The 25,096-nt window shown below is 39.9% G+C and overlaps 1 protein-coding gene and 1 pseudogene across 2 annotated transcripts in view; one reads left to right on the forward strand and one right to left on the reverse strand.

Moving 5' to 3' along the window:
* The window catches only part of LOC142443631 (UDP-glucuronosyltransferase 2A1), a 98,546-nt gene that overhangs the window by 53,390 nt on the left and 20,060 nt on the right, over window positions 1-25,096 (forward strand). The window contains exon 3 of one of the 2 annotated variants that reach the window (XM_075544938.1): window positions 7,638-8,267. The exons of the other annotated variant lie outside the window; for it this stretch is intronic. Within the exon in view, the coding sequence (XP_075401053.1) occupies window positions 7,638-8,267 (630 nt within the window). The remainder of the gene's footprint in view (window positions 1-7,637; window positions 8,268-25,096) is intronic. 2 annotated transcript variants of the gene reach the window in all.
* LOC142443088 (proteasome activator complex subunit 1 pseudogene) lies at window positions 10,934-11,620 on the reverse strand (annotated as a pseudogene).

The raw sequence follows: 25,096 nt of genomic DNA on the forward strand, positions 1-25,096 counted from the left end.
GGCCTGTGACCAAGTGTTCACACCCTACCAATAATGGTCTCTATCAGTTGAGCCAGGTAACAGACAAAACTGGCTCTGTGACATCCAAAGTTAAGTTGCCATCCTAAATCTAGGATCTGCCCATTTTTCCATATGAATACCCCCAATCCCTCCTCTTCCTATTACATGGATACCCCTAGCTCACCCCCTCCCATTACTGTATTACCTATAGCACAATCCCTTCCTGTGACGTATGTCTTCACCTGTAATTAGGGGGCTTCTCTTCTTCTATGTGGACCACCAAGAGGGGTTGAGGTGAGCATGCTAACATGAATTGGGTCTGACTCCCTTTGTTTCAATACTTCTCTTCTATCTCTCATGCTCTCTATAACTTTACTATGATCTTTACTTATTATCGCTGTACAATTGCGTCTACCGGACCCGTAATGAAGTGTTAGGGGCTGGCTTCCCCTGACAAATGGTGCCCATCGCGTGGCAATATGAGTTATATCCCATGTAACAATTGTACGGCCACACCGGAATGTAGAGTGAATCAGAAAACTGTGTGAAGTGAGAATCCGGTGTGGGGATTGGTCGATAAGTAGTGGAAATAGTGAATGAGTATTTTAAAGAGGACAATGGGACAAGGTAAAAGTAAACCTGAAACTTATGGTACTATGCTCATCTACTTCCTTAAAAGACATGGTGTAAAAATAATGAAGAAAAAGATGCAATGTTTTCTGAAAGTAGTAAGATGGTTTTAAAACTTTTTCAGGAGGAAGAGAATGAGGATTATCAGTCTAGTGAGAAGTCTTGTGAGAGCTATTTAAATTTAGAAAAGCAAGCTAAAGTGCCTGAGAATGAGTATGAATTAGGTGATGAAACTTTAGGAGAAACTGAAAAAGCAGGGATTGATTAGTTATCTAAGGCCTCTGATTCTAAATGGAACCTGGTGGCCAAAGCCTATATGCCCTCGGGGGACTGCAGCCTCCAAAGGTTTAAAGGTGATAAAGTACTAGATGCAGTGGATTGCAAGACCCAAAGCAAGGCTATTAAACAATCCAAGGAAACTCCCATGCTTTCGAAAGCAAAGAAACTAGAGCAGCAGAGTAGTGAGGAACGTCTAAGATGCCCAAACTTAAATCAGGTGAAAAGGGGTCAGAATGGGTTTCAGGCAGATGAGAAGATTTTAGGCTGAGCTGAAAGAACTAAGCCTGAGAAGGGGACACAGTAAAAGCATCTGCTCCCCTGCTGGAATTTAGTGTAAGAAATACCAGAGATTGTAAAATAAGCAAGCAAGCCAAAGCTGGAGATAGAGAGATTAGCTCCAAAGAGATGCAAACGAGGAGAGGTGACACAAAAGAAGTAGTTAGGGAAGTGCAACTTCAAGATAAGCAGGTTGAGAAGACGGCTCAGAGAATAGAAGCAAAGAGAAGTGTAGGAAAGCACCTTTATTTTAAGAGTAGAAAGAGGGATTGCAGAAGGAGATTTAGAATTTAAAATGTTAACAACTCCTGTGATGATAATAAAAACTAAGATGATATCCTTGTCTTTAATAATTTCACAAACATAGAAATCAGACATAAAGCTAATCTTTACAATGTAAGTGACATGGGACCATGGAATATGTGACAGAGGTAGTCATGATGTGACAGGGATAGTGCGCGGCACTGGGGACTGTGTAAATCCCTGAAGAGGCTTTTAGCAGTTCTTGTGGTAAAGTAAGGCTAATAAAAACTCTAAGCACTTGTCCTGACTTACCTACACATTACTGAAGATACCGAGGGAAATGATCGCAGTTGTATCCTGGAGACTGCCTTCTGTAGCTCAAACAAAGAGGCAGTAAGAACATGTGCTCAGAAAGTTGCTATGAATGAAGAGAACTAATGCAGCGTGAGAACACATGTATGAGTCTACATGCTAACACAATTAGGGCAGCAGGCTCTTGATGTACGCTTTCTGCTTATTAGAGTCTGACCTGTACAAATCTAACAGGATTGCTCAAAGCACTGAATTGGTTAAAATCTGAAATAATTCTAGTGTAGTCTCTGGTACATAGTAAATATTTAATAAGTGTTTGATATCTACTAAATGCAATTAATAGAAGTCAGTGACTGGCTTTTAAGAACCAGGAATACACACAAGGAAAATTAAAATAGTTTGATTTTTTTTTTACTTCAGTAAACAGAGAAATGACAAAACCAGTGAATTTAATGAATAAGAGAGAATAGATTTTAGGGTGGGAACAATGCATTGAAATTTAGACTTGGGTGTATGAATTGCTTTTGGAAATACTTGGTAACAACGCGGTTAGATATTTGAGGTTAGATCTCAGATGGATTGTCATGGATTTGAACTAGAGATTTAGGCATTGTATACTTGAAGATAGTATGTACTTTTGCCTTTCTGACAGTAAAATATAACTTTTCTGTTATTTTTTTCTCTTACATGCAAGCTAGTTTCTATTCTTCTGCTTTCGTATATAAGGTATCCCTGAGATTGTAAAAGATAAAATAATTTAAAGTCAATCTACTGACAAGTTTTAAGTGTGATTCTCCTCTCGGACAACTAAAAGTGCTTCTCGGTCACTTCGAGCTCCTAGTTGTCCCCGAGCCTTAGATGCGATGTATTTGACATTTTAATTTCTGAGAAGAATTATGTTTCCATCACTATCACCATCATTAGCATCAACACGTTGATTTTTTTCTTTCACTTATTTTTAACAAAATTAAAAAGCCAAGAGTCAAAGACTGTTTAAAGAAGGGTGCATTATTGTGCACACATTGTAATGGTTCCTATGGAAAACGTGTGAGACCTAGAAATAAGGAGGAGCTGATGAGTGGAAAGCTTCCTGGAAGCGGAAGTGACTTCCAGACGACCAAGCACACGGTGTGAAGCACTGGGCAGCATGCGCTGCGCAGAGAGGACCTGCGGCGTCTCTGTCGTGATAGTTGTCGACATATTCCCTTCATGCCTCCAAGCTCTGTTTGAAAACAGTTATACGGTATAATATCAACAAATATCAGGTATGTTAGGTTACTGCGTGGAGGAGAGTGGATTGTGAAGTGTGGTGAGAATGACCAAAAGCTAGTCCAGCAATTGTAACTAACACTGATCATCTGCAAAAAGCAATAGGCTCCTCAGACTTTATCAGCTAGTTGCCCATAAACAAATAAAACCGCTACCATCTAGCCGACTACAACTCGGAGTGACACTGCAGGACAGAGTAGACTTGCCTCCGGGGCCTTCCAAGACCGCGCACCTGTATAGAAGCAGGTGCGATCAGAGTGCTACATCTGGTTCCTGTGACGCCTCGGGTAGTATTGCCCAACCGACCTCATGATGTGCTGCCAAACGCCTTAACCGCTGCGCCACCCGCTGCCTTCAAACCTCAAGAGTAAATGTTTATCTCTTGGGCCATTAAGGAAGACCTACTTGTTCTGTCATCTCCAGAGAACACGTGTCACTGTCAGGATTATAGACAGCCTTGCAGGGTCCTACGAAGAGACAAGTGGACAGGCAACATCATGAGGTTAAAACTGGATCTTGCTGACTGTGCCAGAAGAAATGGACTTCCGTTGAAACAGAAGTAATGAAGCTGGCATAACCTGAGAAAGCACGGTCCCTCTCTTCAGGCAGGTACTAAACTAGCTGTGACAGCTGAGTACGTGTGACATCTTAGGCAATGTCAGAGTGAAATGGAAGGACATGGAAGGTTCCGTGATCCAACGTGTGTGTATTTTTTTCTCATCACTTGTGTTTTACCAAGAAGCATTGGTGGCATAGGGGACTAAGCATTCATCTACTAAGTATATGATCCGTGGTTCAAACCAACCAACAACAGCATGGTAAAAAAAATTTTTTTAATTTTAAAAGGAGTCTGTACTCCCATAAAGAATTAAAGTCTTAGCTATCCCAAAGGAAAGTTCTACTCAGTCGTGAAGGATCTCCATGAGTCGGTCGGTATTGAGTCGGTGGCTGTGAGGTTGGTTTTGTTTGTTTGTTTGTTTGTTTTCAGTTGTTTTCCATGTTAGAATAATAATTCTTAGGATGAAGTGCTCCTGATACACATTGGCAAGTCACCCTTCATTTCCTTCTGCCCAGGCTGATGGTTTCCAAATCTTGTATTCCATTGGATTGTGCCTGTAAATTAATACTGGTAATAAAATCACCCTATTCTTGAGTCTGAAAACATGAGACTAATCTTCCCGAACAATTTGTTCCTGGGAAAGTAATGAAGATTTAGAAAGATGGTATTACCTTTTAATTCTGATAATATAATGTTTCTAATCACTTTTCTGACTCAGGATGACTATTTAAGTTTGCCTTTACTAAAACAGAATATTCTTTTTGATGCCCAGAGACACGAACACTCATATTCAAAAGATCAGGTAAGAAAGAAATGTACCGATATAACAGAGAAATTCACAGTTGTGGAAGTCTTTTGGATGTAGATCAATAAGTGAGTCTGAAGGGACTTTATTTGGGGGACACAACCTCTGTACCACTTATGATTTGCATTTATCTTGCTCTAATCAATGGTGTTGCAAGCAGTCCGTATGACCTTCGTCCTCTCGTGGGTCAGATTGGCACACCTGAGTAAATAAGTAGGACAGTGTTCTCTAAGGTTACTTCTTGACAGTGGAATTCAGTAAGAACCTCACAATGAATCCCTAATCTCTGCTAATTGCTAGGGATTGCATATTATGTTGTCAAAATTACTTTATTTCAGGTCGTCAGTATTTGGTTCAAATCCATGGCTTCCACAGCAGTAATGGCAGGTAGCATTTATTGACCTCATTCGATGTGTTAGACATGGTGGTACTTGCTTCACATATATTTTATTTCTCAGTGCTTGCTGCGAACTTGTCAAGAAAATACTTCTGTCATCATTTTACTGATGACAGTATTAAAGCTGGGAAATATCAAGAATTACATCTTTAAAATTGATGTAACTACTATTCCCTTTACACCAAGATTTCCTGCAATAATCGTCGTTCTAGGGAAAGAAGCAACAACAATGTCTCCTTTTTAAATTTTCAATTGAGATTGCAGCAGTTAATGTAGAGTTAAACTTCTTTGGGTACATTCTACTTCTTTTTTCAATGTACCATATATGTTGAAGTATAAGCCAACCCAAATAGCAGCCAAGGCACCTAATTTTACCACAAAAACTGCATTTTAAGATGTGCTGAGAAACTCAACGTATGCACAAGTGTACATGGTCTGCAGCTTTTGTAATTCTACCTGTAGCCTTTTTTTTATTTGCTGAAAGGCTTTTAATTAGGCCAGGCCATCACTAGGTAACCTGTTATTCCTTGAGGCCTACGTCTCTATGTGATTCTGTTGTCTTGCTGGGTTGCCTGAGAATTTCTTTCAGGCTCTAACATCAGACTACTTCATAAGCAACATCTAACAGAAAATAAGAAAAAGTTTCTGCAGATTTCAATATGTTTATTTAAAATTGAAGCAGGTAAATTTAATTTTTATATTTATACTAACAACAACATGAAAAAAACCACCAAAATTATTGGCACATTTAAGGAGAGGACACAAACATTTTAGTGATAATAAAATTTTTAGAATGTATCAAGATTATATATTGTTACCAATATTCTCTTATCATGTGGCCACACTGAAAAAAAGTGGGAGGGGAACAAACTAACAAAGAAATAGGAGAATAATCTCTAAGAATGTATGCATCAAAAGTAAAATTAGCATAACTTGCAAATATCATACATTAGTATTGAATGGGAAAATCACCCATCTTTAAAAAGAAAAGCTAGAATAATCCATCCTTAGCATGAACAAGGTGCCGACCAAGCGCTGGGAAGAGTGTTACGAAGTGTAAGAAATAGAGCTCTTTTGATGGTGTATCACTGCAGGGTTTCATTTCTCATAGCCAATTTAAAGCATTTTTTTTCAAAGCTTAAAGTCTTTTCCCTAAAAGACTTAATAAATTTAGTGTTGACCCTTTCTTTTTATTTTTCCTAAATAGGTTTTTTTATAGCTTCTCTTCCTCTTCTCTTCTGTTTATAAAATGGTAAATTAATCTCCATTATTAGGATCTGTCACATGGCTGTCTCGCAGCGTCATTTTCTTTCACCAGAACCCAAAGGCAGACAGACCACAGCCACAAGCTGCATCAGTGGACTGCAGCCAGTAGGGGTTGGCTGTGAAATATGCGTGATTCTCAATACTGCTCACTTCTGTAAATCCATGTATTAATTTGCATTTCGAATTCCTATGTTCTATCTTTTTAACTACATCATTTCTTCTGTACCATTTTTGTGAGCAGCTCCTAATGACTTTAACTTCCAAGTAGCATTTTATATAGGCACTTTGGTTTCATTTGGATGCACTATAAGAATACCAATTATATCCATATTCATATCTAGTCAACCTTGTAGCAATAGTTCACTGATTTTCTGGCCAGTACTTCAGCTAATTTAGTAAAATCTGCTAATGTTACTAAACTCTTGCTTGAAACCAAGTAGTCTTCTTTGCGGTTCTACCTACGTTATTGCTAATCTACAAAGCCACGTATCAAACGAGCTTCATCATCTTCTTTACAGATGAGACCTGTGCAATTAGGAGAGTCTATGTAACTCTTCAGAGTCACAATGTCTGTAAAACATCAGTCTGTGAATCTGAGACTATTAAATTTCAGGACCCACCTAATTTAACTCAACCCTGAATAAAACTACTGGTTGCTTCAGAACCTGAGACCGCATCTCCTCAACTGTGTTATAGTTGAGAGAGTGAGTTCTCTAATGCTTCTATTATGGGGTTAGAAACAAAAATCTTTTGCTTTATCAGGGTAGGAATAGATCTTCAACTAAATGTTCATTCTTCAGCTCCTTTGGTCTTTAATATACAAATGAACATTTTATTTATTTTCTTCCTAATTTGAGCCATAAGAAGATAATAATAATGCTAGTCCTTGTGAGTTATCAAAGTTCCTAAAATGTATAGAGATGGGACATACTACAGACAACCTGTAAAGCATCATGATTGATTCACCCAATTGGACTACTTTGTCATATGTTGGGTGTGTAACTCAACATTGGTTTCATTATCCATGAAATGAATCAAATAATTTCTGCTACACTGAGTTATTATAAATAAACAATGGACATAAAAATGCCTTGTGAATTAAAACATCTAATTTGATGGTGCTAAGTATTTTTGACAAAATTACTTTAGCAGAAAATAGCTGTTATTTTTATGTTAATGCATGTTGAAAATATATATTAAACTGAATACACATTTTATAAATGATAGTAATTATAGCAGTGTGCATATATATATCAGCATTATAGAGTGCCTCTCTTTGTTTTCTTTTAAAATAGGACCAGATTTTATTTCTATCGCAGCAATAAAAATATTAGTATACTTAAGAATTTTCCTTTTGTTTTCTTTTTAATCTATCAATAAGTTGAACTATGAATGAGTATTATACTAAATTTTGGTTAATTTGAAAAATAATCTATATTCACTGTCAAAAATTTTGCTTTTGTTTTCATTTTAAAAGATTTACAGTAAGATGGTTTCCATCTTGAATATCACCATGCCTAAGAAGTTTTTCCAGTTACTGCTTTATAATTGGATTCTGACTAAAACTGTTCTAAGTGGAAATGTGTTAATTTGGCCTACAGATGGTAGCCACTGGTTAAATATTAAGATCATTCTAGAAGAATTAATTAAAAGGAACCACAGTGTGACTGTACTGGCTTCATCAGCTACTCTGTTCATCAACTCCAAAATGGATTCTCCTGTGAATTTTGAGGTCATACCTGTTGCCTTCAAAAAGAGGCACATAGATGCTTTAATCGAACACATGATACTGCTATGGATAGACCACAGACCAACTCCCCTCACACTCTGGGCTTTCTACAAAGAATTAGGGAAACTCCTAGATGCATTCTTCCAAATTAATATCCAAATCTGTGAGGGCGTATTGAACAACCCCAAGTTAATGGCAAAACTTCAGAAAGGTGGCTTTGATGTGTTGGTAGCAGACCCAGTGACAATCTGTGGTGATCTGGTTGCTCTGAAATTAGGAATTCCATTTATGTACACACTGAGGTTCTCTCCAGCCTCCACAGTGGAGAGACACTGTGGGAAAATCCCAGCGCCCACATCCTACGTGCCAGCAGCCCTATCAGAGCTCACGGACCAGATGACCTTTGGTGAAAGGGTTAAAAACACCTTATCCTATCCTCTGCAAGATTATATATTTCAATCCTACTGGGGAGAATGGAATTCGTACTACAGCAAAGTTCTAGGTAAGTCTACACAATTTCTTAATTTTTTATGACTTTGGCTATCATACATGTATTTATTCTTATTATTCATGCGGTAAAATATTTCAGGCCATGGTATGCACCAAACTGAAGCTAATTAATTGTACTTTAGTTCTACAAAGTTCCTTGATCAATTTTTTGTGAGACATTCTTAAAAATGAAATGGTGATGTATGTTTGCGATAGTCCCTTAACTCAATTTATCTTGTGCCTATATAGAAAATGGTACTTCATGTGTAAATAAGTCTTTAATTTTAATGAAATTACCTTTAAAAGGATAATTATTATAGTGTCCACAGCCATCTTCCCCTCAAAATAATAATAAATCATGCCCATGAGTGTGTATGTGTATTTGTGAACAACAAAACTGAATAACCCCTGGAAAAGACCTGTTCTATTACCGGATTCAAGATCGGAAATCTGGTGACCTAGTGGTCATGGGTTGCACTGTGAAGTGGTCCATAGTTCAAAACTAGCCTGAGCTTTCTACTCCCGTAAACAGTTACAGTCTCATAAACCCACGGGGGTCACTGTGAGTCAGCTTTGACTTGATGGCAGTCAGTTTGGTTCCCTTTGTTTTCCAAAACAAGCAAGCTCATTGCCATCCAGTCTATATCAACGCATACATACATAGTGACCTCACAGGACAGACTAGAATTCCCCCTGTGAGTTTCCAGGACAGTAACCGTTTCCAGGAGTAGAAAGTCCGTCTTTATCCTGCAGAGTGGTTTTGAACTGCTGATCCAACAAGTGACTACTACACCTTTATTAAAAGGCATAGTCTCGGGTGTTTAAAAAAAAAACCTTGAGTCTACCCTGCCTCCTGTCGCTTCATCTTTAGGCCTCTCTGGGCCCTTGGACTGGCAGTGCATCCCGTTCTCTTGCGCTTATTTTCTCTGTCCTTTGATTAGACTTGGCTGCCTCGCCTCACCACTTCTTAGGACCACACCGAACAATGTGAACTGTCGACGGCTATTATGGCTCCTGTGTAAACTACTCCCTTCCTTCCTTCCTTTCGAGTTTCCTCCTCTCTTGGCTGCTTCCTTTCTGTCTTCTTTTAGTGCTTCCGTTTTATTTCTCTGATCCCTTCCTTCCTCCCTTTCTCCCTGCCCTCTTTCCGTGTTGCTTTATTTGCTTGAAAAGTATTTCATGAGCACCCCTCCGTGCCTGTCACATTCCTCTGTGCAGACCCAACTGCCGATATAGGACCCTCGTGAACCTTGCATCCCAGTGAGAAGGAGCACACAGCATTTGCAAAATGTTAGACAGCTACATATGGGATGTGGCAAAATAATAAAACAGAGAGTCCGAAAGGAGGATCGATTCCATTGACTAGCTCAATTAATAAGGAAGGTCTTATTTAAGAAAAGATCTGAGAAAAGTGGAAGTTAGAACTAATCCAACCTCAAAAAGAAAAGAAAATTAGGTAAAGGAGAAAACAAGTACAAAGACCTTGGGTCTCTATACTTGTAAAGAAAATTTGGGTGACAGTTTCTTACCCTTATATAGGAATTTTCCCTTCAATTTTCTCCCACTTAAACTCCTAATCTTTTTCATACACTTGATCTAGAGGGAAGATATTGAACATATCACACAGATAAATAAAATATATGCAAGGAAATTAAAATTTCCATGTACCTTTGAAGGTATGGCAATTAGAATTTTGAAAGCCATACTCTGGGGTTTTACATTTCAATAGTGTGACTTGATTGTGTTTTCTTTTTTCACCATTGCAAATTCTATGTGTCTCAAAACTTGGTTTCCCTTAAGGTATTGATATTATACACATGAATCCATCTCCAGACATTTCAAATAAGTTCGATGGTCATAATCACAGCTCAAATATGTCTTACACACTGACTCGTGCATGGATTGAATACGAACAAGCTATATTCCTCAAATGAGGGATTACAGAAAGGACCACGGCTGCGGGTATTGGCCAGCACAAAGTTTCTGGGTTCAAATGCCACTTGCCAGCTATGTGCTCTCAAGCAAGAACTGTACATTTTTGAACCACAGTTCTTCTACCTTTTAAAAAGGAGGTAAATGATTTCATGGAATTAGGATGGTGGCAAAGTTGCACATGAAGAAATACTCTGTGCATTGTCAAGAATTATACTTTTCTGGAATATTAGTTGCACCAAAATGCACAGATACCTGCAATGACAAAACACTCATTACACTACCATAAAGCTCTGTATGAAAAAGTAGTACATTAATGTCTGCTGGAAATAAATAGTTGTTGCAAACACGAAATTTCCTTTTTCTTTTTTTATTATTTTTAATCATCTTATTGGAGGCTCACACAGTTCTTATCATCGTCCATACATCCATTCATTGTGTCAGGCACATTTGTACATATGTTGCCATCATCATTTTAAAACATTTTCTTTCTACTTAAGCCCTTGGTATCAGCTTCTCATTTTTCCCTCCCTCCCCGCTCTCCCCTCCCTCATGAACCCTTGGTAATTTATAAATTATTATTATTTTTCATGTCTTTTTTTGTAATGGTGTGACTATATTTATTGCTCCTGGCGGCAAGGTAAGGGGAAACCCCAATAGGAAAAACATAGGAGGCACGTCCCCAATAAAGGCAGGAGAGTTTCTGCTGTCCCCAGCACAGAATGAGAGCAGAGGCCCTCAACAAATCTACCCCTCCGCCTCTCCCCTCGGCTTCTTCAGCTTTGCGAAGTTCTTCCGGATGATGCCATACAGCACACATAAGCGTTCCGGATATCCATGACCATCAGCTGGATATCTCGGTACTCTGCCTCATCCAGCTCATGCATCAGCTGCCGGTAGTCAGCCACGTGGGGCTGCTTGGCCGCCATGGCCACTGCATCGCTCCGCTCCGGAAAATACCTGGAGATTTGAGTGTAGGAGCCTTCCAACTTGGTGTGAAGGCAACACCTTATCCTGAACAGCGACTCCCAAGTTGTTGCCATCCTCAATCCGAGATTTCTGTGGTGGCAACCAGGTGGTGACCAGGTTGAACTGGTCAATGACATCTTTGACCTCAGGCTCAGGAGCTCCAGGAGCCCGTGATCTTCCTGCAGTTCACTGAGACCAGGGAAGGACCTTTATCTTCATCTTCCCCTTTCTTCTTTTCCTCCTTATCTTCCTTCCCCTGCTGTTTCCTCCTCCTCCTCCTCCCTCTCCTTGCCTGGATCAGGCACTGGGATGTCCAATGGAGCCTTGAGTTGGCTCAGGTTGGCTTCATTGAGAGGTGGCTCCTTTAAAAAATGCATCCAACTCAGAAATTTGGGGGATATAGCTCCCCGGCAGGTTTTCTTTCCTGGAACACATCCACCTTGGCTGGACCCTGAGCGTGGTCATGGCTGGGGAGGAAGCCCTTATGCGGCCCAAAGGAACAAAGAGCTATTTTTTCATGTCTTACACTGACCGATGTCTCCCTTTAAATTTTCTTTTTAAAGGAAGCCGTGACAGATTATGTAATGTGTGGGAAAGCTTTTGTAAACAAGAAAATTCTCAACTTCTAATCCTTACCGGATAATTATTGAGTTACAGAAATCCAACGTCTTGAGAAATTAAGTATTTTCTTTACTTAGACCTTTTACACCCTTCGTGTTACTAAACATATCTGAACAAGTAATATCTCAGCTTGAGATATATTATTAAAAAGAGCTGGTAAAATCCATCTTTTGTTTGCAATTACATAAAGTATTAGGAACTGTAAACTCATATCGCAATGGGGCAGATATCTTCCTTGTACTGACTGTGTACAGTGTTTTCATTACAAGAACTCTCCTTCAGTCCTGGGTGGGGAAAATAGGTGAGAATAAAATGATGTGGAAATATGGTCGAAACCTCCCCACCCCCAATACTAATACTTGGATGAGATGAAAGGAGCAAGGCAATGGCTGCAAATGCTCATAAAAAGACAGGTTTTGTTATCAAGAAACCCAGTGGCCCCAGAGCATGTCACAAACCCTCGTGACCTCCTGTGTGACCCAGGACTACTGGACCCCAGGGGGTATTCAAGGCTGGGCTTGCTGAGAAGTCAGTCTCCACACTTCCCTTCTGAGCTACCCCGGGGTCACTGGCCATTTCGATGAGCATTTGAGCAGGTTAACTATTTATACCGCCTGAGAATTGCCAAGTGCCAGTAAAAAGATGTCCCATTTAGGTATAAAGTTTAGTCTATTCACCTATTTATATATATCTATAGGCTTTGTGGAGATATTGGCTCTAGAGCTCTATAGCTTGACTCCTCTAGAGAACCCAGTCTAAGACAACGCCTTATGAAATAGATTAAAGAGAAGACTTGTATTATTGACACCCCTAATTCTTCTGGAGTTGATGTTTATGAAGTAAGAAAATGGTTTTGCTTATTTTCATATGTATAGCAACTTTTAGGATAACAAAATTACTCTTCTTAGACAGAACATCGAGTTATGAAAAAAGTCTGTGAGAAACTGAGGCTTCCTTAGTGAACACTTCCCTGAACGTCTTTAGAATGAGCCTTCCTCTGAGCTCCCAGAGGTTATTTCTGTCTCTTCCTTTTCTTTTCTTTATTTAATATATCATTTTGGAGGGAGTTCTTACAGCTCCTATAACAGCACATGCATCAATTGTATCGAGCATATTTGTACATATGTTGCCATCATCATTTTCAAAATTCTTTCTGTTTGAGCCCTTGGTATCAGCTCCTCTTTTTGCCCTCCCTCCCCCACCCTCCCACTTTCCTGGACCCCTGATAAATTACGAATTATTGTTGTTTTCATATCTTGCTCTGCATGCTGTCTCCCTTTGCCCATGTTACTGTTATTTGTCCCCCTGAGGAGCATGGGGGTGAGTTATACATTATTGATTTCATCTACTTGGCATCAGTTTCCGGACTAAAAACTAAAGGAATTGAAAGCTACTTTCACTCGGTTCAGAACTGCTGCAACTTGACGGTAGTTGTTGGTTGTAGATTCTTTTGCGTTTCAAATGAACAATTACAGCATTTGAAAATAACGGTGCTCCTCTGGCAATCCTTCCTGGCGATCCTTCGGGCTTTAATGGCTTGTCCTGGGCTCGCTGTGCTGGCTGAGGAGACCTGTTCAAAATTACAATGGATGTTGCAGCACGTGCTCATATTTGCTTTTAAAGCGGATACTTCCCCACACCCTTACACAGTTTATTAAGGAAATAATAACCAGGGAGAAAGACAAGGCTTTTTACTCCTGTCAAGAGTTATAGTCTCATAAAATCACAGGGGCAGTTCTACCCTGTCCTAAAAGGTCACTAAGAGTCGGAGAGTTCAGGGTCTTTGTTTGTTTGCTTGTTTGCTTGCTTGCTTTAATAAGCAGCGCCTGACACAGGATACAACTTAGAATCGGGATCAACAGGCGAACATGGAGGAGGTCAGCGAAGTTAGACGGCTCTCTCGGGTCTTCTTCACGCTACCAGGCTCCTGTGAGGCTCTCCTGAGCCTGCCACTGCTGGCCCTGCAGCAAGGCCCTGACAGGTCTCTTGCTGTCCTCAGCGTTCCAGTCATTGGACCAGCTGTGTTCTTTCAGATGTCTTGCCTCCTCTCTCCTGCTTCTTCTCTTTTCATTCTTCCTGCTGCTTCTCTTTTTGTCTGAAAAAAGCAACTGTGTAGCCCTGGTTGCACATACAAACAACTCCTTGCCACTCTCAAGGCATGGCCCCTCCAAGGGGGTGGGAGTAAGCAGCACAAAGGGACCGACCTCTTCGTAGTGGGTAACAGTCACTGCGTTTTCATGGTAGGATGCAGACACTTCTCTTGCTTTGTCTATTGAGCACTTCTAGGCGAGGGACACACAATCCCAGGGCAGAAAATATCTGGATACTAAAACTACTCAGTGTCAGTTCACAAAAGTCACAAATCCTTTGCGATAGAAAACTAGTGTAAAGGTCATTCCTTCCAGCTTAGGGGGAAATCTCTTGCTGTTTTTCAAGAGGCAAGACAAAATGCCAAATATTGTTTGGTGCCAGCGAGTCAGCAATGGCTCATTGTGATCCTATGTCCAACAGAACGAAACTTTCCTGACCCATTCTCACAATTGTTCCTTATGTCTATGCCTATTGATTCAACCACTGAGTCAAGTCGTCTCATCCAGGGCATCTCTTGTTTCGCCGCCCTTCTGCTGTACAAAATATGATGTCCTTCTCCACCATCTGACCTCTTCTGACAATATGACCAAAATATGCAAGATGAAGTCTTGCCATCCTTGCTTCTCAGGACCTTGATACCCGGCCTGTTGACCACCCTATGGACTCTACCTGAATTTTCTCTGAGGGCCAGTATCTCTTACCGGTCCTATGACGGAAATTGCTTCCTTGGCTTTTTGAATGTTATCAGTGGTCTTTCCCTTCTTGTATATCATTTGCATTTTTGTCTGTATCTTATGTTTTTATCCTCACCTCCTTAGCTGGATGTTATTTCTATTGGGTCTCCCAGCTGTGAAGCACAGGAGGGGTGGGTACATAATGAGAATAACTGATACGAAGGGATACGGCGGGAGAGAGGGGTGTAGATGATAGGGAGGGTAAGGTGATTTCAGGGGTAAAAAAATGAAGGTAGGAAGGGAGAGTGAGCAATAGAATGGATTGTGATTATATAACTCATCTAGTGGATATTTAACCATGGATGTCGGGGTGGTTGTACAATTCCTTTTGATATGATTGAATGTTTGAACTATTGAATTACATAATATATAAATCACTTACCAATAAAACTGTTGAGGAAATAAAAGACCATTGGCCATGAAGAAAGCAAAATGCCATTAAGAAGACAGGAAAGAAAGATAAGAACAATGTGGACGTCAGAAGAGTCTCTGAAACTTGCTGTTAGTTCTTGAGTAGCTAAATCAGAAGGAGAAAAGGATGACGTAAAGGAGATGAATAAAAAATTCCAAAGGGCAACTTGAGAAGGCAAGATCAAATATTATACGATATGCAAGGACCTAGAATTAGAAAATGCAAAATGAAGAAAATGTCCTTTTTGACATTGAATGTAACCCATACCTGTTGATTGTGTTATTCCCAGGATTCTAAATCATGATTTTTCTCATTCACAAGGCCTAATACCAGTCCTTTTCAGCTCACTGATGCCTAGGATATCAGTCTAGATGCTTTCCATTTCATTTTGGATGACTTCCAGTTTTCCTAGATTCATACTTCAAACACACCAGACTCCAATCATTAAAAGATTTTTGCAGTTTTTCCTTAGTACTTTGAGTCTTGCCCCATCAGAAAATGAAGCTCCTGAAGTCTTTACCCCACTCACGGCACGCTGGCTGACTCCCCTCCAAGAAAGCAGCCACTCCTCACTCATATGTTGAGTGTCCTCTGACCCCAGGGGCCTATCTTGTGACACTATTTCTGACAATGTTCTGCATCCAGTATCTTACAGTGTTCTGACACTGCTTCCTCTGAGGTGGGCAGCTGAATCCTTCATTGTCTCTTCTTAGTATGGAAATTCAACTAACACCTATTCACTTTGGGTAACCTGCTGACATTTGAAATACCAGTGACATCGCTTCCAGCATCACAGCGCACACAAGTCACCACAGTGTGACAGACGCACAGAGCAGTGGTGGCTGACAGCCAAGGGGCTGACAGTGGAACAGCCCATCAATTGTTCAAATGTAAAAAAAAAATTCACTGCAACCGAGTCATGGCGACTCATAGTGACGCTGTGGGACAGTGCAAAAGTGTCCCCTGAGAGGTTCTGAGTAACTTGTTAGTGGAACTGAAAACCCAGTTTTTCTTCCTCAGAACCCCTGGGGATTCCAAGCTGCTGGCCTGGAGGTGAGCAGCCCAGTACATAACCACTCCCCTCAGCTCATATGCAAATTCAGGGTGGAAAGGAAGAAAATTAAAACAAGCCTACAAGAGCCGAAATACAACTTGAGTCAATGCCACCTGAATTTTCAGAATATCTCAAAAACAGATATGAAGACTAAAGACAGAAGACCTGATAAGCCATGAAAAAAATCAAGAATATCATTCATGAAGAAAGTTAAAGGCCATTAAAATATAGGGGGAAGGACCATCAGTTTGGATGTCAGAAGAGACTCTGAAACTTGCTGTTAATCATAGTCACTAAAGAAAATGGGAGAAATGATGAAGTAAGAAAACAGAATACAAAATATCAAAGGGCAACATGAGAAGACCAAGTAAAACACTATAATGAAATCTGCAAAGACCTAGAGTTAGAAAAACCAAACAGGAAGAACATGTGCAGCATATCTGAAACTGGAAAAATTCAAGCCATAAGTGTCAATAGTGAGGTTGGAAATAGGGAAAATATTGACTGATGCAGGGAGCATTCTGAGAAAATGGAAATATCCAGAGTCACTCTACCAAAAATAGTCAACATTCTACCATTTCAGGAGTTATCCTCTGAGCAAGAACCAGTGGTGCTCAAGGAAAAGCTCAAGCTGCACTGAAAGGGTGAGCCTAAAATAAGGTTCCAGGAATTGATGGACTAACAATTGAAGTGTTTCAGCACTCTGATGAAGCACTGGAAGCATTCACTTGTCGTGCCAGGAAATTTGAAGAACAGCTGTGTGGCCAACTGACTGGAAGTGGTCCCCATATTTATACTCATTCCAAAAAAAGACCCAACAGAGTCTTCCAACTACAAAGCAATATCATTGATATCACATGCAAGTAAAATCTTGCTGAAAATATTCCAACAACAGTTGTAACAGTTCATTGACAGGAAGTGGTCAGAAGTTTGAGCCAGATTCAGAATAGGCTGTGGAACAAGAGATGTCATTGCTGATGTCAAATAGATCTAGGCTGAAAACAGAGAATACCAGAAAGATATTTATTTGTGTTTTATTGACTATGTATGCCAAGGTATTTGACTACGTGGACCATAACAACCTGTGGATAACCTTGAGAAGAGGGGGAATTCCAGAACACTCTGTTGTGCTCCTCTGGAACTTTTACAAGGGGCAGTTGTGCAAACCGAACAAGGAAATACTGCTGCCTGGTTTAAAATCAAGGAAAGTTGTATGTTTCATCGTTGCTACCTCACACCCTGACTCGCTCGTCTCCTCTCCTCCCAGAAACCCTTCTGTAAGGGGATGACCTGTGGCCTACAAATGGGCTTTGGGTCTCCACTCCACACTCGCCTCCTCATTCACTATGATAAGATTTTTTGTTCTAATGATGCCTGATACCTGATCCCTTCGACACCTTGTGATCTCACAGGCTGGTGTGCTTCTTCCATTTGGGCTTTGTTGCTTCTGAGCTAGATGGCCACTTGTTTATCTTCAAGCCTTTAAGACCCCAGATGCTATATCTTTTGATAGCCAGGCACCGTCAGCTTTCTTCGCCACATTTGCTTATGTACCCATTTGTCTTCAGTGATTGTATCAGGGAGGTGAGCACACAATGATATGATTTTTCGCTCTTTGATGCCTGATAACTGATCCTTTCCACACCTCATAATCACACAGGCTGTTGTGCTTCTTCCATGTGGGTTGCATAGAACTTTCCTCTAGTTCCTAAATGCTTCTTCCCCCCACCCCAGACTATCATGATCCCAATTCTACCTTGCAAGTCTGGCTAGACCAGAGGATGTACACTGGTACAGATAGGAACTGGAAATGCATGGAATCCAAGGTGGATGATCCCTTCAGGACCAGTGGTATGAGGGGTGATACTGGGAGGGTAGAGGGAGGGTGGGCTGGAAAGGGGAAACCGATTACAAGGATCTACATGTGACCTCCTCCATGGGGGATGGACAACAGAAAAGTGGGTGAAGGGAGATATTGAACAGGGCAAGATATGACAAAATAATTGATAAATTATCAAGGATTCATGAGGGATGGGGCAGAGAGAAGAAGGGGGAGAATAAGGAGCTGATGCCAGGGGCTTAGGTGGAGAGCAAATATTTTGAGAATGATGAGGGCAATGAATGTACAAATGTGCTTTACACAATTGATGCATGTATGGATAGTGATAAGAGTTGTATAATCCCCTAATCAAATGATTTTAATTGATTAATTTTTTAAAATCAAGGAAAGTGTGTGTCAGTGTTTTATCCGCTCATACATATTCCATCTGTTTGCAGAGCAAATAAACAGAGAAACTAGGTTATATGAAGAAGAATGTAGCATCAGGATTGAAGGAAGACTTATTAACGCCTTCAATAAGCAGATAACATAATCTTGCTTTCTGAAGTTGAGAAGGGCTTGAAGCACTTGCTTCAAGATTCCAAATCAAGGATTACAGCCTTCTGTATGGACTATGACTTAATGTAAACAAGACCTAAATCTTCACAGCTAGACCATTAGGTAATATTATGATAAATGGAGAAAAGGTTGAAGTTTTCAAGGATTTTGTCTTGCTTGGATTCACGATAAGTGTTCATTAAACAGTCAATAGATCAAAGGCATGTTATATTAGGTCAATCTGCTGCCAATGACCTATATAGAGTACTATGGTGCACCTGACCCAAGCCATAGTATTTTCAATTGCTTTGTAAATATGTGATAGTTGGACATTGAATAAAGAATACCAAGAATTGATGAGCTTGAATCATGGAACTGGAAAAGAATATTGAAAGTTCGACGGCCTGCTAAAAGGACAAATTGATCTATCTTGGAAGAAGTATGACCAGAGTGTACTTAGAAGCAAGGATGGTAAGTGCTTGTCTTACATACTTTGGACATATTGTCAGGAGAGATGAGTCTCTAGAGAAGGACATCATACTGAGTAAAGTGTGGGGAGGGGGGACGATGTTGAAAAAGAGGAAGGCCCTCAATAAGACGCATTTTAAAAGTAGCTACAACAATGGGCTCAGGCATAAGAACAATTCTGAGGAGAGGGCAGGGCTGGACAATATATCCTTCTCTTGTGCATAGTTCAGATATGAGTCACACCAGCTTGACGACGACAATGACTATAGTCATGATTTTGTGCTGCACCTCTTTGTGTTTCCTGTTTCTGCCAGAGACACAATCATGCTCTGGTTGCTCAAACATGAAGTGAAACACTATAATTACCTCTGATTTCTCATAAGTCATAAAAATTTTATCTTTTCTCTCAAGACCAACTTTCTGGCCTTTTTAAAAGAGTGATCTCTTGTTAATTAGGTGGAAATTTACATATCAGCTCATCAGCTTTGTATTCAACAGTTTAGCCTATTAATCAAACTCCCCAATAGTTCACCATTCAACAGTTCCTTGTTTATCTTCTCCCTCTTATGGACTAATTTTTTTCCCCAACAGTTTGATTGGCATATAATTCACATATCAAGAGTCCAATCACATCAAGAAGCGGCATACAATCATTACCCTCAAGTAGCTATTACCTTTGATTTCACCCAACTTAACACCCATCAGCAGTCTAATCCATTGGTTTATCTTTCCTTCCTTGCCCTCCCCCACTGCTTGACAGTCTCCAATGTCTTGGTATGAAATCTTTATCTTGTGTTATTTGCTGTTGTTTTCCCTTATATCAGTGGTCTCATATAACATTTGTCCTTTTACGATTGGCTAATTTCATCCAGTTGAACTTATGTTTGCCTCATCCATCCATGCCATGCGGTACTGTGTGGTTTGTAGTTTAGAAATGCATAGTGTTCCACTGTGTGAAAGCACCAGAGCTTCTTCATCCATTCTGCTACTGATGGGAATTTAGGTTGATTCCATCTTTCTACTGTATCCAGTGCTGCAATAAATAGGTGTGTGCATATGTCTGTGTTATGACTCTTAGTTCTTTAGAATACAGCCCGAGAAGAGGTCTTGTTGGATCTTATGGAATTTCTAGTCCCAACCAAAATTATATTATTGATGACACTAAATCCTGTTCTAATATCCCCTACTTTTGCTTTACTTTCTCTACAATTCAGTATATATGTATGTATATATATACATATGTATGTATATATATACATACATATATATATATGCCAGAATAAGATATCAGAATAGTTTTATTGAAGAAAAAAATGGTCTTCTGAAAATGAGTTGACAAGTTATACAGATATGTGTTTATAAAGGTTAAATTTGAGCCCAGTGAAAACATTTGAGATTCTACTAATCCTGCTATTCTAATTAAAATTTCTCTTTTATGCACCAGTCCTATGTTCCTGCTACATGCATATTAAATTGATGACTGTCCACTTACATGACGATGATGTCCTTATTTTCAGTCTTTATATCATGTTCTTACATTCACTTTCATGATCTTTCTTTTGCTAATTTTGCTTTTAGATTCACCTAAAGTGCCTTACTTATTCAAGAATATTTTCTTTTTTTAATTAATAAATCTTTTAATTGGGGCTCATACAACTCTTATCACAATCCGTACATACATCAATTGAGCAAAGCACCCTTAAACATTCGTTGCACTCATCATTCTCATAATTCACCTTCCACTTGGGTTCCTGGAATCAGCTCGGTTTCCCTATTTCTCCTCCTCCCCCTCCCTCCCCACTGCCCCCTTCCCCCTGGTCCCTTGATAGTTTATAAATAATTATTATATCTTATCTTACACTCCCCGGCATCTCCCCTCACCACCTCCCCCTTGCCTATCTCCCAGAGAGGAGGTTGCACATAGATCTCCAAGATCGGTTCTCCCTTTCTACACCCCCTTCCCTCCTGGTGTCACCACTCCTACCGCGGGTGTTGAAGGGGTTCGTCTGTCCTAGATTCCCTGTGTTTCCAGATCCCTACTGCACCGCTGTGTGCATCCTCTGGTATAACCAGGTCCGCAAGGTAGAATTGGGGTCATGATAATTGGGAGGGGAGGAAGCGTTCAGGAACTAGAGGAAGGTTTTGAGTTTCATTGTTGCTACACTGAACCCTGAGTGACTCATCTCCTCCCCACTACCCCTCTGGAAGGGATGTCCAGCTGTCTACAGATGGGCATTGGGTCCCCATCACGCACTCCCCTTCATTCACATTGATGTGATTCTCACCACCACCCCACCTTTGTTGTTTGAGACCTGGTCTCCTCTGTCCTTCACGATCACCCATGTTGGTGTGCTGCTTCCGTGTGGGCTTTGTTGCTTCTGGGCTAGATGGCCGCTTGTTTGCATTCAAGCCTTTAAGTCCCCAGATGCTACATCTCTCAGTAGCCGGGCACCATCAGCCTTCTTCACCACACTTGCTTATGCACACTTTCATCTTCAGCGATTATGTGAGGAAGGTGATCACACAATGATTGTTTTTGTTCCTTGATGTCTGCTACATGGTCCATTCAACACCTTGTATTCGCTTAGGCCGTGTGCTTCTTCTCTGTGGGCTTTGTTGCTTCTGAGCTAGATGGCCGCTTATTTGCCTTCAAGCTTTAAGACCCCAGACACTATATCTTTTTGATAGCCGGGCACCATCAGCTTTCTTCACCACATTTGCTTACACACACGTCTGTCTTCAGTGATCATGTCGGGAAGGTTGGTATCATGCAATGACCGTTTAGCAGGGCAAGGTGCTATTGTATTGGGGGATTATGCATGAGGAGGCCCAATGTCCATCTGCTACCCTACTACTGAACCTATGAATATATGCACATAAGTCTACTGCCCCATAATCATAAATATACTTACATATGTACATGTCTGTATTTAGGCTTCTCTGTATGCACTTTGCCTCCTACTCCTTTCCTCTATTCAAGAATATTTTCTAACCCCTGTTACAGGAGAGTGACAGGATGTGTCTTTTGTCCTAAAACACTGTCTTATTTTCTATTGTACTTACAATATTCATCCTATTTTTTGTGTGATGTATGTATGTGTCTTACATAGAATGGTGCCTTTTTGTTTTATCAATAACTATGTTCAATACATGTTTGCTATGAGTTTAAATCAATTTATGGCAATAGGAATTTGTTTCATGTTCAGCAAAATGCATCACACTGTTCAATGACTTAATAAATTTAAATTGTTCCATCAGTTGTGTTTAGAAATTATCAAATTAAAAATATCCTATTTCTTAACAAATTTAGAACAGCTTTATGAGAATGCTAGGACCATTTTCTTCATAAGTTTAAAATATTTTTTCTTGTTTTCAAAAAAAATATCATGCAGTGCTGCGCCCAGTCAGCAGTCGTATCAAAGTTCTCTGCGTTAAAGGCCCTTTCACATCTCTAAAAGTTAATCATTACTTTTTTCCTTATCTGTGTTTCAATTTCTGTTCATGCCCAACAAAAACTCAAACATCTGTAGGGCAGTGTCTGAAGAAGTCGCTGTCATGGTGTCTCAGAAGTGGGTTGCTGCGTTTCTCCTGCTGCAGCTGTGCTGGGCTGGCTGTGGGAACTGTGGGAAGATCCTTGTGTGGCCCTGCGACATGAGTCATTGGCTCAACCTGAAGACCATTCTGGAGAAACTCACAGAAAAGGGACATGAGGTGACAGTGTTGTTTTCTCCAAATACTTTTCTCATTGACAGAAAATCTTCTACACTGAACTTCGAATTGATTCCTGAGGAAAGCAACCCACATAACGCTCTAAGTTCTCTAAATGAATTTTTGGATTTAGCTGTTAATGTTATGCCAAGCTTGCCATCCTGGCAATCAACCATAAAACTGCATGAGTTTTTTGTTCAAACTATTCCATATATGAAACAGCTGTGTGACAGTGCGATCTACAATCAGACATTCATGAAGAAGTTGGAGGAGGGCAACTACGATGTGATGGTTATAGACCCTGTGCTGCCCTGCGGAGAACTGATCGCGGAAGTGCTTGGCATCCCTTTCGTGTACACGCTGAGGATCTCCACGGGCGGCACAGTGGAGAAATACTGTGGGCAACTTCCAGCTCCGCTTTCCTACGTACCTACTCCCATGCTGGTACTATCAGATAAAATGACCTTTCTGGAAAGAGTGGAAAATGTAATGTTCTCCCTTTTCGTTGATATCTGGCTCCAGCAGAATTATTTTCAGTTTTGGGACCAGTATTATAGTGAAGTACTAGGTAAGCGATTCTGCTTTTTGTTCTCAACTAGCTACCGAAAGATGCATGGGAGACCTTTTTAAACATGTAGAATCTAGATACATGAAACGAAATCATTTTTTAAAATCTTTACTTCACATAAAACTATAATAGTAATTTACTGATTATTAATGACTATCCAGGAAAAGAAGGCAAGATATCTTTTACTTTAATTATTTTTTATTTACAGTAACTTGATGCTTGATAGATTGCTGTAATACATACCCACACCAACATAGAACAATATTCATGAATTCAATGAAAGATGTATTGTTTTGCCAGGTGAAGGGGTCACAAATAAGCCAGTCTGGTGAGTTTTCAGTTCGTTAAGGGTGTGTGCTATTTGTTTTAAAAATACAATCTTTTCTTTCCTGGCACCAGTATCAAACTGAAATAACCAAAGGTTAACAGTGACATCAAAGTTGGTATTTACTTAACCTGAATGTTGCTTCACAAAATTTTAAAGACTCAATTTTATAACATTCCTGTTGGGCGTGGACACCTTTTCCCTCCCATACTTTTTGAGATGAAAGTTGAAAAACTCCATTGGGGATCTAGCCTCACAGATAGTCACTGAAACTGTATTTCTTGAAAAAGTTTTATGCAGAAAACTCAGAAGCTAATTAGACAACTTAAAAAGACTCTGGTTCTTGAGGCGTTAAAATACTAGAGCGCTTCTTCTAGGGATTGATGCATATTCCACTTCTTAAAGTTTTTGCCAAAATGTGGTCTCATTTTACTGTTTGTATACATCCGCTTATCATCTGAATCTGTCAAATCAAGCGGGCTTCCGTTTTGCCTATCTTTGGAAGTATGCAGAAATATAAATTAACAAATAAGTCATCATATTAAGCACTAAAAATACTAGCTCACTTGTTAGTTGTTTCTGAGAACCTTTGTTTAAAGAAACTCCTTTCAAAACTTCTTAGCTTCCATTCTGTGAAACGATGCATCTCCTGGAGGATCAGGTTATCTGACACATACAAATGAAAACTTCGTAGGAAATACTGGGGTTGATTTTGCATTCCTAAGAAATTCTTGAAAAACAGTGAAAAAAATTCCTTAAGCTGCGTCATTAAGTGAAAAATAAATACAAGTGTTAGTAGCACAAAGGCTATATAAATAGCGGAAAACTTAACATGTGTTTTTCTCTCCTTAACCTGGCCTGGTTCCGGTTCGATGTCTTTGTTTTGGGGGGGGGGGGTTGGTCATAAAGTCACATCATTTAGATAGCAGGGGCTTTTTATGATTTCATTGATTAAAAAAAATCTTTCTTCCTCATGGTAGTTCACTAAATTTTTCTCCTCAAGTTGGGGAGCATTTTATTTGTCATAGACCTAGCAAGTTTAAATTGAAGTTTCTGGATATCTTTTATGAAGTTAACTGAAGATTCCAAGGTAAACCCTAATGGGATTATTAGGTAAGGTCTAATAGGATTCCAAGCCAATAGCTTCGTAACATGACTGCATAAGTGCCCTGTGTTCTAGATTGAATTGTGTCCCTATGAAGTGTGTGTTGTTTATCCTACTTTCTGTGCTTATACGTAGTCTCACTAGAGAATAGATTGTCTTTGTTATGTCAATAAGACTAAATTAGTGTTGGATATATTTTAAATCAATCTCTTTGGAATATAAAAGATATTTGGAAAGGCAAAAGAATTACAAACCTGAGCATGAGATATCAATCTATTCCAAAAACCCACTGCCATTGAGGCCATTCCAACTCATGGGGACCGTGGGGTGGGAGGTGTTACTGAAGGTCACAGGTAAGGTTTTCAGTCAATTTAGCTGGGTCAGGATTCTCAGCCCCTTGGCAGTTGAGTCCTAGGAACCCCTGATGGCATGATTTTTCCCAGTGGAATCAGTCCCATAATGGGATCTGCTAGTGAGC

The sequence above is a fragment of the Tenrec ecaudatus genome, chromosome 3 (genome assembly GCF_050624435.1).
Source record: "Tenrec ecaudatus isolate mTenEca1 chromosome 3, mTenEca1.hap1, whole genome shotgun sequence".
In the NCBI taxonomy this organism is placed as follows: Eukaryota; Metazoa; Chordata; class Mammalia; order Afrosoricida; family Tenrecidae; genus Tenrec; species Tenrec ecaudatus.